The following is a 13,695-nucleotide window of genomic DNA, read 5'->3' on the forward strand; positions in this document are numbered from 1 at the left end:
AAAATGCTGTATCCATCATCACAGAAGATATAAAAATCTTCCTGGAAATAGTGGTGAGGTACAAAGGATGAATGAAGAGTTCAAAGAAAGTAGCATTAGTCTAGAATTAAGTAAGAAAATTGAATGAGACTGAAAAGTAATAAATCCGCAGGAACAAAAAAGCTGTATCTTCAGGTTTGAAGGTGGGAGCAACAGAAACAGTGGTTGACATCTTTCAAAATCCCTTAGTTCATAGAAAAAGTAAATCTATCCCCACTATTCAAGAAAAGGTGAGAAAACTGACTCTTCACCCACAGTGCTACCTCCTCTTCCCATCAGTCTTGAGAAAACCTTACCCCAAACCCGTAACTTTCCAAATGCTAATCACTTGTTCTTTTGCACAGCAAGACCACCCTTCCCCAATGACATCACACATCCCCTTCAGCACTATTCGTTGACTACCAATCACTCTTCCTCCATCCACTAATCCCACATTACTCAAGCCCTGTGGTTCACTGAAAGTTACAACATTTTTCGGGGTTCAGTTTGCCACACTCCCATCAGGGGAGAATGCTATATAGCATCCATACCAGAACTCCCAAAATCAGAAACAGTTACTTTCATTAAGCAATAAGGCTGATCAACCGCTCCACTCACCAACACCACCACTATGTTCTTATTTCCTGTCAGTCACCGTATGTACAACCTGGCATCACTTGATGGATATTCAATCAATATACAGTATATAAGCTATCTTATATATTTATATATATTGTGTGAAGCCTCATCAGTACCTTGGAAAACCTCAACATTATATCCTTGTTTTTATATTCTAATCTTCACATAACACTGTTGCCTTCATCTCAGCCTGCAAGTTAACCTTAGGCGAGGACGCCCAAGTGCCTTTGGACATCAGATTTTTTAATCTTCTGTCGGTATAGAAAATAGTCCACCCTTTTATTCCTCCTACCAGTACATGACCATACAACCATAGAACATTACAGCACAGAAACAGGCCTTTTGGCCCTTCTTGGCTGTGCCCAACCATTTTGCCTAGTCCCACTGACCTGCATCTGGACCATATCCCTCCATACACCTCTCATCCATGTACCTGTCCAAGTTTTTCTTGGATGTTAAAAGTGAACCCGCACTTACAACTTCATTTGCAGCTCATTCCACACTCCCACCACTCTCTGTGTGAAGAAAGCCCCCCCTAATGTTCCCTTTAAACTTCTCCCCTTTCACCCTTAACCCATGTCCTCTGGTTTTTTTCTCCCCTAACCTCATTGGAAAAAGCCTGCTTGCATTCACTCATTCTCCTAAGCTCCAGGGAATAAAGTCCTAACCTATTCAACCTTTCTCTGTAACTCAGTTTCTCAAGTCTCGGCAACATCCTTGTAAACCTTCTCTGCACTCTTTCACCCTTATTAATATCCTTCCTGTAATTCGGTGTACTTCTTGACACTGTATTCTATCTGCCACTTCTTTGCCCATTCTCCTAATCTATCCAAGTCCTTCTGCTCCCTGTTTCCTCAACACTACCTGCCCCTCCACCTCTCTTTGTATTGTCCAAAAACTCGGCCACTGCCAACAATTTCATCATCCAAATCATTGCTATATATCGTTTAAAAAAATGGTCTCAACACCAACCCCTGCAGACCACCATTAGTAACCAGCAGCTAATCAGAAAAGGGTCCCTTTATTCCTATTCTTTGGCTCCTGCCAACCTCTATCCATGTTAGTATCTTTCCAGTAATACCATGAGTTCTTACCTTGTTAAGCAGACTATAGCCAGTCCCCAGGTTACATACGTTCCGTTCCCGAGTCCGTCTTAAGTCAGATTTGTACATAAGTCGGAACAAGTACATCCGGTATTATTTAGCGTCAGTTAGTCAAAAGTTTGTCTTAGTATATAGTATACATTTTACCTTTCTATGCATATAAAATACTTAAGAAACATATGTATTCCAATAATTAAACCACTGTGTTGCTTAGTAATAATTGTTGCTTTCATCGGGGCAGGGCTAAGGACCACCGCACTGAAATCCCCGGGTCCTAAAGTCCACTGCACTGAGACAGGCTAAATGGGACGAGTGGGGGCTGTGCTGGGTTTCGGCACTGTATTTGATCCTCCACAATATTCCGCGTGGGAATTTAAACTGGAGGTGGCAGTTTTTTTTACGATGTCGAGTTACGAGCTTGATATCAACCCGGCACAGATGGTACAGGAGTCACCGGATTGTCATTAACCCAGCACGGGAGCAGTCTGTCACTGGATCGAACTTGGGAAACCCCATTCTCCAGCTTGGCACTGCGCCACCAGCCGACCAGAACGGGGGGGGGGGGGGTTCAGGGCTAATCTTGCTAAGAAAAATTTAAGCCAAATACAAAGTTACACACTCAACACAGTGTCAACGGCAACAACTTAAAAGTCGCGATCCGACTTAAAATGGTGGACGGCGTTCTGCTTCCTCGGTTCCCAAGTACAAGTTGTCCGTAAGTTGGACATTCATAACTCGGGGACTAACTGTAATGTGTGGCACCTTGTCCAAGGCCTTCTGAAAACCCAAGTACACAACATCCATCCTGCGTCTATCCTGCTTGTTTTTTTCCTCAAAGAATTTCAAGAGGGTTGTCAAGCAAGATTTTCCCGTAACAAAACCATGCTGATTTGGCCTATTTTATCATGTGCCTCCAAGTACCCTGACACCTCATCCTCAACAATCAACTCCATCTTCCCAAGTACTGAGGTCAGGCTAACTGGCCTATAATTTCTTTTCTACTGCCTCCCTCCCTTCTTGAAGAGTGGAGTGACAAGTGGAATTTTCCAGTCCTCCAAAGCCATGCTAGAATCTAGTGATTGTTGAAAAATCATCGCCAATGCTCCACATCACTTCAGCTACCTCTTTCAGAACCCTGGGCTGCAGTCCATTTGGTCCTGGTGACTTATCTGTCATCTGACCTTTCAGTTTCCCAAGCACCTCCTCTCCAGTAATAGCAACTGCATTCACTTCTGCCCCACAACACTCTCAAACTTCTGGCATACTGCTAATGTATTCCACAGTGAAGATAGATGCAAAATACTTTTTTAATTCATCTGCTATTTCTTTCATCTCCCATTACTACCTCTCCAGCATCATTTTTCAGTGGTCTGATATCTACTTTCTCTTTTACTCTTTATACATCTGAAAAAGCTTTCTGTTAGTAACCTCTTTGCTATTATTGGCTAGCTTACCTTCATATTTCATCTTTTCTTTCCTTTTGGCTTTTTTAGGTCCCTTCCATTAATTTCTAAAAGTTTCCCAATCCTCGGCCTTCCCACCAATTTTTGTTTTGTTATGTACCCTCTCTTGCAGTTATGGTGTTTTGACTTCCATTGTCAGCCACAGTTGCATCACCTTGCCTTCAGAATACTTCTTGCACCTTCTTAATTTCTCACAGAAACTCTGGCCATTGCTGTTCTGCCATCACCCCTGCTGATGTCCACTTCCACTCAACTTTGGCCAGCTCCTCTTTCATGCCTCTATAATACTGGAATACTGATACATCTGATTTTAGCTTCTCCCTCTCGAATTGCAGGGTGGGGTCTGTCATATTTTGATCACTGCCTCCTAAGAGTTCCTTTATCTTAACATTCCTAATCAAATCCAGTTCATTACCCAACACCCATTCCAGAATTGCCTTTCCCCTAGTGGGCTCAACCACCACAAGCTGATCTAAAATGACATCTTGTAGTCATTCTACAAATTCTCTCTTTTGGAATCCAACACCAACCTGATTTTCCCAATCCATTGAAATCCCCCATGACTATTGTAACATTGTCCTTCTATCTCCCATTGTAATTTGTAGCCCACATCTTGGCTACTGATCAGAGGCCTGTATATAACTTCCATTAGGGACTTTATACCCTTGAAGTTTCTTAACTCTTCCCCAAAAGGATTCTACATATTCCAATCTTACGTCACTTCTTTCTCAAGGATTTGATTTTTTTTTTACCAGCAAAGCTATCTCTTCCCCTCTGCCTAACCTTTTGATACACTGTGTATCCTCAGAAGTCTAGATCCCAATTATGATATTCTTTCAGCCACAATTCAATAATGCCCACATTATACCTACTAATCTCTAAACTGCATGACAAGATCACCTATCTTAAGTCTTGTATTGTTACTTTTTTCAATTTTGTCCCCATGTTACACTGCAATTCCTGCCACTGAATGTAATTTTGCCCTATAATCTGCCTATCCTTCCTGACTCTCAAAGCACACTGCGTCTGGTTGTATACCAACTGCCCCATCGTCAGACCTATCACTCTGGTTCCCTTTCTCTCACCAAATCATTTAAAACCCTCCCCAACAGGTCTAGCAAACCTGCCCGCAAGGATATTGGTTCCCCTTGACTTCAGGTGTTCCATTCTGATGAAGGGTCTCGGCCCAAAACATCGACTGTTAACTCTTTTCCATTGATGCTGCCTGGCCTGCAGAGTTCCTCCAGCATTTTGTATGTGTTGCCTGGATTTCCAGCAACTGCAGACTTTCTCGTGTCAAGTGTAACCCATCCCTCTTGTACAGGTCATACCTACCCCAGAGAGAACCCAATGATTCAGAAATCTGAAACCATGCCCCCGAACCAGTTCCTCAACCATCCATTTATCTACTAAATCATCCTATTCTTACCCTCACTAGCCCTTGGCACAAGTAATCCAGAGATGCCTACCCTTGAGGTCCTCTTCAGCTTTCTACCTAAATCTCTAAATTCTCTCCTCAGGACCACTTCCTTTCTCCTACCTATATCATTGGTGCCAATACGTATTAAGTTCTGGCTGATCACCCTCCCCCTTTAGACCTTTTCCGAGACATGCTGTCGGCAGATGTGCAGATGTAGTTTGAACTATGCCTATCCGCACTATCGTGAGTGTAGAAGAAGCACAGCAATGGGCTAAACACCCATCCTTGTGGTGTGCCAGTGTTGATCTTCAGCCAGGAGATGTTATTTCACATTGGCATTGACTGCGAGCTCCTGGTGAGGAAGTAAAGGATCCAGTTGCAGAGGCCCAGGATTTGGTGCTAGTTGATTAGAAATGAGTGTGTGATGGTGTTGAACGTTGAGCTGTAATCAATAACCAGCAGGTATTGCTATTGTCCAGATGATCCCAGTGGAGAGCAAGTGAGATTGCATTCGCTAGAGACCTGCTGAGGTGTTAGGCAAATTGCAGCGGGTCCAGGTTCTTGCTGAAGCAGGAGTTGATTCTAGCCATGACCAACCTCTCAAAGCACTTCATCGCAGTCGGTGTGAGTGCCACTCCGCGACAGGTGTTGAGGCAACTCACCCAGCTCTTCTTGGACGGGACGCAAAAGATGAAATGGGGAGGGATCAGAGAGTGGAATGGGCGGCAGATCCGGGAGTGAGTACGGGATGGGAGATCGGTAGCGGGAACGGGGCCGGAGATCGGCACAGGGAACGGGGCTGGAGATCGGTACAGGGAACGGGACGGGAGATCCGCACAGGTAACGGGGTGGGACACCGTAGAAGGAATGAGATGGGAGATCGGAGACACGGAAAGGGGAGGAATAGGATCGGATCAGAGGGATTGCTACGGGGATCAAGAATGGGACGGGGATGGGGAATAGGACGTGAGATCGGGAGAGGGAATGGGGCGGGAGATTGTGGAGAGGGAATGGGACGTGAGAATGAATAGGACGTGAGATCGGGAGAGGGAATGGGGCGGGAGATCGTGGAGAGGGAATGGGACGTGAGATCGTGGAGAGGGAATGGGACGGGGATGGGGAATAGGACGGGAGATCGGGAGAGGGAATGGGGCGGGAGATCGTGGAGAGGGAATGGGACGTGAGAATGAATAGGACGGGAGATCGGGAGAGGGAATGGGGCGGGAGATCGTGGAGAGGGAATGGGACGTGAGAATGAATAGGACGTGAGATCGGGAGAGGGAATGGTCTGGAGAACGGGAATGAGATGGGAATCGGAGAGGGGACTGGGGATAGGACTGGATCCGGGAGAGAGGGGCAAAAGGGGTGGGATCGAGGAAATGGGCGGCTTTGATTTCCTTGCCGTCGGCCTCACCTTTGGCGTTATGATGTGCTCCATGGTCAGCGGCGTGCTGTCCCTCGGCCGGCGGGAGCCGCAATCAGGCGTCCGACCGGAAGAGCGACGTACTGCGTGTTTCCATTTTCTCGAGCTCGGTCCCTCTAGCCATCATCACCGTTAAGGACCGCCATTTCCGGCAGCACCACGTGATCGCTGCCGCTTTCTCCGCCCCGCCCCCGGCGGACTGATCCCGCGAGAGTTGAGGGAGGCTCGGCTCGGCTCGGGCAGGGCTGAGCTCCGCGCTGGTGTTGGGAGGGGTCCCGGGTTCGGAAAGTGTGTGGGTGGGGTCGACCTTCTGTTCCTGAGCCGAGAGTGCTGGAGAAATCTGAAACATTGAGAGGGTGGGGGGACAATGTTGCCATGTTTAAATATCATTCTGTTAACACCACTGAACGTATTGACCAAATCACACTAGAAATGTAAAAATTGTACAATTGGATCCCACCATTAAGCACATCTTTCTCTTCCCCCCCCCCTCCCGCCCCACACTTCTCTGCGTTGCACAGGGATCGTTTCCTACACGACTCCCTGGTCCATTCATCCCTCCCCACTGATCTGCCTCCTGGTACTTACCCTTGCAAGCAGAACAAGTGTTACGCTTGGCCCTCCCTCCCTGGCCCCAAACGGTCCTTCCAGGTGAGGTGACACTTCACCTGTGAGTCTGCAGTGGGGAGGGGGGGGGGTCATCTATTGTACCCAGTGCTCCTGGTGTGGCTTCCAGTATATCAGGAGACCCCACACAGATTAGGGGACTGCTTTGCCAAACACTTACGCTCTGTCCATCAGAAAAAGCGGGATCTTCCAGCAGCAGCCCATTTTAATTCCACTTCCCATTCCCATTCTGACAAGTCCATCCATTACTTCCTCTACTGCCGTAATGAGGCCACACTCAAGTTGGAGGAGCAACAACTTATATTCCATCTGGGTACCCTCCAACCTGATGGCATGAACATTAATTCTCAAACTTCCAGTCACGGTCTTCTCCCCCTTCTCTATTCCCCATCCCCAATTCCCCCTCTCAGCTTATCTCCTTTCCATCAAGTCGGCTCCACCATTCAATCGTGGCTGAGGTGTTATCCATCTCAACCTTATTTTCTTGCCTTTCCCCCTCTAATGCCTTTACTAATCAAGAAACGATCAACCTCTGCTTAAAATATACCCAATGACTTGGTCTCTATTGCCATCTGTGACGATTAGTTCCACAAATTCCCCACGTTTTAGCTATAGAAATTCCTTCTCATCTCTGCTTTAAGGGTTTGTCCTTGTATTCTGAAGCTGTGTCCATGGATCCTAGACTCCCCACTATTGGAAACACCTTCACCATATCCACTCTAGGCCTTTCAATATTCAGTGGGTTTCAAGGAGATTCCCCCCTCATTCTTTTAAACTCCACCAAATACAGGCCCAGGGCCATCAGACACTCCTCATACAATAACCCTTTCATTCCTGGGGTCATTCTCATGAGCCTCCTGTGGACCCTCTCAATGCCAATAGATAAGGGGCCCAATACTCCCAAGTGCAGACCGACCAATGCCTCAGCATTTCACTCTTGCTTTTATATTCTATTCCTCTGGAAATGAATGCTTACGTTGCATTTGCCTTCTTTACCACCGACTCAACCTGCAAGCTAACCTTAGGGAATCCTGCACGAGCACCGCCAAACCCATTTACACTTTCTATTATTGAATTCACTACTAGCTTAGGAAATAGTCTACACCTTATTCCTCCTATCAAAGTACATGAACACACACCTCCCTACACAGTTTTCCATCTGCTACTTCTTTGCCAACTCTCTTAATCTATCCAAGTTCTTCTACGGACTCTGAGATTTCTCAATACTACCTGCCCCTCCACCTACCTTTGTACCATCAGAAACTTGGCAATAAGGTCATCAATTCCATCATCCAGATTGTTGACATGTAATGTGAAAAGAAATGATCCCAAAACTGACCACTGCAGAACACTAATGGTCACAACTCTCTGCAATTTTTTTCAGTGTTGGGCAGAGTATTTGCCGTACTGAATGAAGATATGTCAAGATAGGGTGCTTTCTATAGTACCTCTCTACATTGGTTGGAATCATTAGGGACAACCAGGACAAATTGTTGATGATATTTATGCAAAGAAAGATGGGTAAATAGATAGATAGATAGATAGATAGATAGATAGATAGATAGATAGATAGATAGATAGATAGATAGATACTTTATTCATCCCCATGGGGAAATTCAACATTTTTTCCAATGTCCCATACACTTATTGTAGCAAAACTAATTACATACAATACTTAACTCAGTAAAAATATGATATGCATCTAAAATCACCCTCTCAAAAAGCATTAATAATAGCTTTTAAAAAGTTCTTAAGTAGTTTACTTAAATACATTGAGTCCTAACCCCGGCACAAATAATGCATAGCTTCTTGTTAAAATTCATCCTGACCAGCTGCATAACAGAGGACTCTCATCTACAGGTTCTTTCCAGGGATGCACACTGAAACAACCTCCAAGTATTTCTAGAAGCTTATCGATTTGTGAAAAACATATCTTGGTCATAAGTAAATGCTGATGTCTGGCACATTCCAGGTAGCAGGAAGACTTGATAGGGGGAGTACTAAAGCTTGGTGAAACTATCGCAAAGGATTTTGAGGAAGGTCCTGCCGCCTCTGTGGATTGAAGCTCAGGGTCTTCTGCAACAGTCCCATGAACACATGCAGATATATTGCTCAAAGAGTCCAGATGTATGGCATTGTGCTTCAGAATCAGAATCAGGTTTATTATATGTATGTAACATGAAATTTGCTAACTTAGCAGCACCAGTTCAATGCAATACATAATCTAGCAGAGAGGGGGGGAAAATGATAAAATAAAATATAATAATAAATAAACAAGTTGATCAAATACGCATATTGAATAGTTTTTTTTAATGTGCAAAAACAGAAATAATGTATATTAAAAAAAGTGAGGTAGTGTCCAAAGTTTCAATGTCCATTTAGGAATCGGATGACAGAGGAAAAGAAGCTGTTCCTGAGTCACTGAATGTGTGCCTTCAGGCTTCTGTATCTCCTTCCTGACAGTAACAGTGAGAAAAGGGCATGCACTGGGTGCTGGAGGTCCTTAATAATGGATGCTGCCTTTCTGACACACCACTCCCTAAAGATGCCCTGGGTACTAGTGCCCAAGGTGGAGCTGCCTAGATTTACAACCCTCTGCAGCTTCTTTTGGTCCTGTGCAGTAGCTCCTCCATACGAGACAGTGATGCAGCCTTGCAGAATGCTGTCCACGGTACAACTATAGAAGTTTTTGAGTGTATTTGTTGACATGCCAAATCTCTTCAAACTCATAATAAAGTTATAAAAAAGAAGAAAGCCCTTAATTCCGAGTGGAGTCATCAGGATGCCATCATGACGGTGTTTTTTTTTAGCAAGCTTACGAGGTTGAGTTGCTAGCTCAACCCAGCACAGATGGAAAGCGTGCAAGGGAGCTGGCTGGATTTGAACTCAGGACCCTTCGCTCCTAAGTCCAACGCTGATGCCACTACACCACCAGCCAGTTTGCCTTCTTTATGTTGGGACCAGGTTAGATCCTCAAAGATCTTGACACCGAGGAACTTGAAGCTGCTCACTCTCTCCACTTCTGATCCATCTATGAGGATTGGTATGTGTTCCTTCACCTTACCATTCCTGAAGTCCACAATCAGCTCTTTTGTCTTACCGACATTGAGTGCCAGGTTATTGCTGTGGCACCATTCCACTAGTTGGCATATCTCACTCCTGCATGCCCTCTTGTCACCAGCTGAGGTTCGACCAACAATGGTTGTATCTTCAGCAAATTTGTAAGTAGTATTTGAGCTATGCCTAGCCACACAGCCATGTGTATACAGAGAGTAGAGCAGTGGGCCAAGCACATACCCCTGCGGTGCGTCAGTGTTGAGCGTCAGCAAAGAGGAGATATTATCACCGATCCGCACAAACTGTGGTCTTCCGAAGTCGAGGAATCCAATTGCAGAGAGAGGTACAGAGGCCCAGGTTCTGGAGCTTCTCAATCAGGATTGTGGGAATGATGCTATTAAATGCTGTGCTATAGTCGATTAACAGCATCCTGACATAGGTGTTTGTGTTGTCTAGGTGGTGAAAAGTTGTGTGGAGAACCATTGAGATTGCATCTGTCATTAATCTATCATGACAATAGGCAAACTGCAATGGGTCTAGGACCTTGCTGAGGCAGGAGTTCAGTCTAGTCATAACCAACCTGTCAAAGCATTTCATGTTGACGTGAATTCTACTGGGCAATAGTCTTTAAGGCAGCCCACATTATTCTTCTTAGGCACTGGTATAATTATTGTCTTTTTGAAGCAAGTGGGAACTTCTGCCCGTAGCAGTGAGAGGTTGAAAATGTCCATAAATATCCCGCTAGTTGGTTGGCACAGGTTTTCAGAGCCTTACCAGGTATCCCATCGGGACCTTCTGCCTTGCGAGGGTTCACTCTCTTTAAAGACAGCCTAACGTCGGCCTCTGAGACAGAGATCACAGGGTCATCAGGTGCAGCAGGGATCATCACAGCTGTAGTTGTGTTCTCCCTTTCAAAGCGTGCATAGAAGGCTTTGAGCTCATCTGGAAGTGAAGCATTACTGCCATTCATACTATTGGGTTTCGCTTTGTAGGAAGTAATATCTTGCAGACCCTGCCAGAGTTACCGTGCATCTGATATCGCCTCCAACCTCGTTCAAAATTGTCTCTTCATTCTTGCAATAGTCCTCAGCAAATCATACCTGGTTTTTTGGTACAGGCCTGGGTTGCCGGCCTTGAATGCCACAGATCTAGCCTTCAGCAGACAACGTACTTTCTGATTCATCCACGGCTTTTGGTTTGGGAATGTACAGTAAGTCTTTGTTGGCACACACTCATCCACACAGGCTTTAATGAAGTCGGTAACAACTGCAGCATACTCATCCAGGTTTGATGATGAATCCCTGAATACCGTCCAGTCCACCGATTCAAAGCAGTCCTATAGGTGCTCCTGTGCTTCCCTTGTCCAAACCTTCTTGGTCCTCACTGCTGGTGCTGCAGTCTTCAGTCTCTGCCTATGCTCAGGGAGTAGAAGTACAGCCAGGTGATCAGACTTCCTGAAGTGAGAGCGTGGAATAGCACGGTAGGCATACTTGACGGTGGTGTAGCAATGGCCCAGTGTGTTGTTTCCTCTGGTATTGCAAGTGATCTGTTGATGGTAATTGCTTAGTGATTTTTCAGACTGGCCTGGTTAAAATCTCCAAAAACGATGATGAAGGTGTTAGGGTGTGCTGTTTCATGCACGTTGATCCCATTGCTCAGATCATCTAAAGCCTGCTTGACATTGGCCTGAGATAAACTGCTACCAGAATGATCCCAGACAACTCCCATGGTAGGTAGAAAGGACGACACTTTACTGCTAGATATTCTAGGTCTGGTGAGCAGAATTGGGACAACACTGATATATTTCTTTGTACCAATATGAGTTGATCATGAGGCATACTCCTCCACCTCTGCTTTTGAGTGACTCTATAGATCTATCCTGACGGTGTATATAACCCGTTGATCTGAATCGCTGCATCTGGTATGGAAGGGATTAAACAGGATTCCGTGAAGCGAAAGACACATGCGTGTATAGTCTGTATTAACTAAATGACACCATAAATGTATAGACTTGATAATACTATGTATGTACAGATTGGATGAACTATGAATATAAACAAAGCCATGCACTTTTCTATTTCTTCCGTATATATTTTCAAATAAAGTTTATTTTTGAAGTTTAAAGTATCTTCCTGAATGCTTTTACAATTCTCTTCACTGTTTCAAGACCACCTGCTTTTGTGTCTTCAATAGAGCATGTGTTTTAAACTCAGTTTTTTTAACCCCTTGGCTTATCTCCAGTATTTCAACTCTGGCAGAATGTCCTGTTTGCACAAAACTCCTGTTTATTTTAATTGTCATTGGCTTCTAAACTCTTAAAGCCATGATTTAACATTGTCTCCACCATCTTTAAGTTCTTACTGGGTCTTCTGACTGCCATCTCTGTAACCGTCTATAGTTCCATCTCAAATTTTCTGCGAACCTTGGGCTTTCAGTGTTCCATTAGTAGTTCATGGCTGCAGTCCCATAATTTGTGATTCCTTTGCCAAATACATATACCTACATCTGCCCTAAAGAGAGTGTTGCTCATAATATTATCTACAGTTTGAAGCCATCTTTTGTTCATGGCTGTATGAAATACAGTGGAATGCTTTTTCATATTAAAGCAATAAATCCAAATTTTCTTTGTATTCTTGAAACAAAAATAAACCCAGCACTGACCCTTGGAATACACTGTTTTTCAGAATCTCCAATTTGCACAACATAGATTTATCTATCCAGCAATCAATTTTCAAGTCATGGTGCCCCATTTTCAATTGTATCATAATGCAATAGAATCAGAATCAGGTTTAATATCACTGGCATATATCATGAAATTTGTTGTTTTGCTGCAGAAGTACATTGTAATACATAAAAATAATAAAACTATACATTACAATAAGAAATAAATATATAAACATTAAATTAAATAAGTAGTGCAAAAGCGAGTAAAAAAACTAGTGAGGTAATGCTATGTTTTCTTTGTTTATTCAAAAATATGATGGCAGAAGAGAAGAAGCTGTTCCTAAACGTTAAGTGTGTGTCTTCAGACTCATGTAACTCTTCATGCAATACCCACCACCCGATATCACAAAGGTTGAATGTACCTGGTTCTTTCTCATTGACAAAATAATTCCCGTTAAAAATTGACTAAGATGATAAGTCCATGTTAATTGTTTATCGTTGTCATCGTGGCTATCCCTCGAGGTCAAGGATGATGGTCTTTGTTCTGTTGATCTATTTATGGGCTCTCAAGTTGCTTACGAGTCTAATCTTGGCTTTGAAAGTTCTTCCGCATTCAGCACAGGTAGTTCCAGATGGCAGATCAGGCTTTGGTTGTTGCTGCCTCTCTTTCCATTTTCTTCTCTTCAGAATTGTTTATAATAAACAATTGTATCTGATAGCATGAATTGCCATCTGTCACTCTCCATTGTATCTTTAATTTTCTTATTGAAAGTAAGTGTTATATTGCTCACTACAATTTAGATTAAATTTTGATTGAGAAATTAGAATCGGTGTATTTGCCATTTGCAGGACTTTGAGTTATGTTGCAACCATGAAAATGTTATAGGAAGGACAACATCCAGATCGTATGGTTCATGTGTAAACAGTAACTGTTGTACCCTAAGTACTGCTAATACTTTCAAAACCAGTCCCTTACTTAATGAGTTTGTGACAAACATTTCATATCTTCCTTTCATATACCCATACTCTCTATTTTTTACTAATATTAATTATGCAATATTTGTTTAATGTTCTTCCCATATCTGGTGGTTCCAGATTTTGCGTCACTTCTTCAGCTGAATTTCCCCACTCCCTGCTTTAATTCCATTACTTTTAATCAAACCTTTTGCTCTTTTGTGTGGTTTTCTACATTCTCTTTCAACCTATTTCTTTGTTTTTCATTTCTCTGCCTCCATTTTAAGTTTTAGTTAGGTTTTCGTGTGTGCATTGCAGTTCACTGAG

General features: G+C 43.7%; 1 protein-coding gene across 1 annotated transcript in view; it reads right to left on the bottom strand.

The window, feature by feature from the left end:
- mtmr8 (myotubularin related protein 8) overlaps positions 1-6,257 on the bottom strand; it is a 42,342-nt gene extending 36,085 nt beyond the window's left edge. The window contains exon 1 of the mRNA XM_073058050.1: positions 6,058-6,257. Within this exon, the coding sequence (XP_072914151.1) occupies positions 6,058-6,081 (24 nt within the window). The 5' untranslated portion in view covers positions 6,082-6,257. The remainder of the gene's footprint in view (positions 1-6,057) is intronic.
- Between the last annotated feature and the right edge of the window lie 7,438 nt (positions 6,258-13,695).

Source organism: Hemitrygon akajei, chromosome 10, assembly GCF_048418815.1.
Source record: "Hemitrygon akajei chromosome 10, sHemAka1.3, whole genome shotgun sequence".
NCBI classification, from domain to species: domain Eukaryota; kingdom Metazoa; phylum Chordata; class Chondrichthyes; order Myliobatiformes; family Dasyatidae; genus Hemitrygon; species Hemitrygon akajei.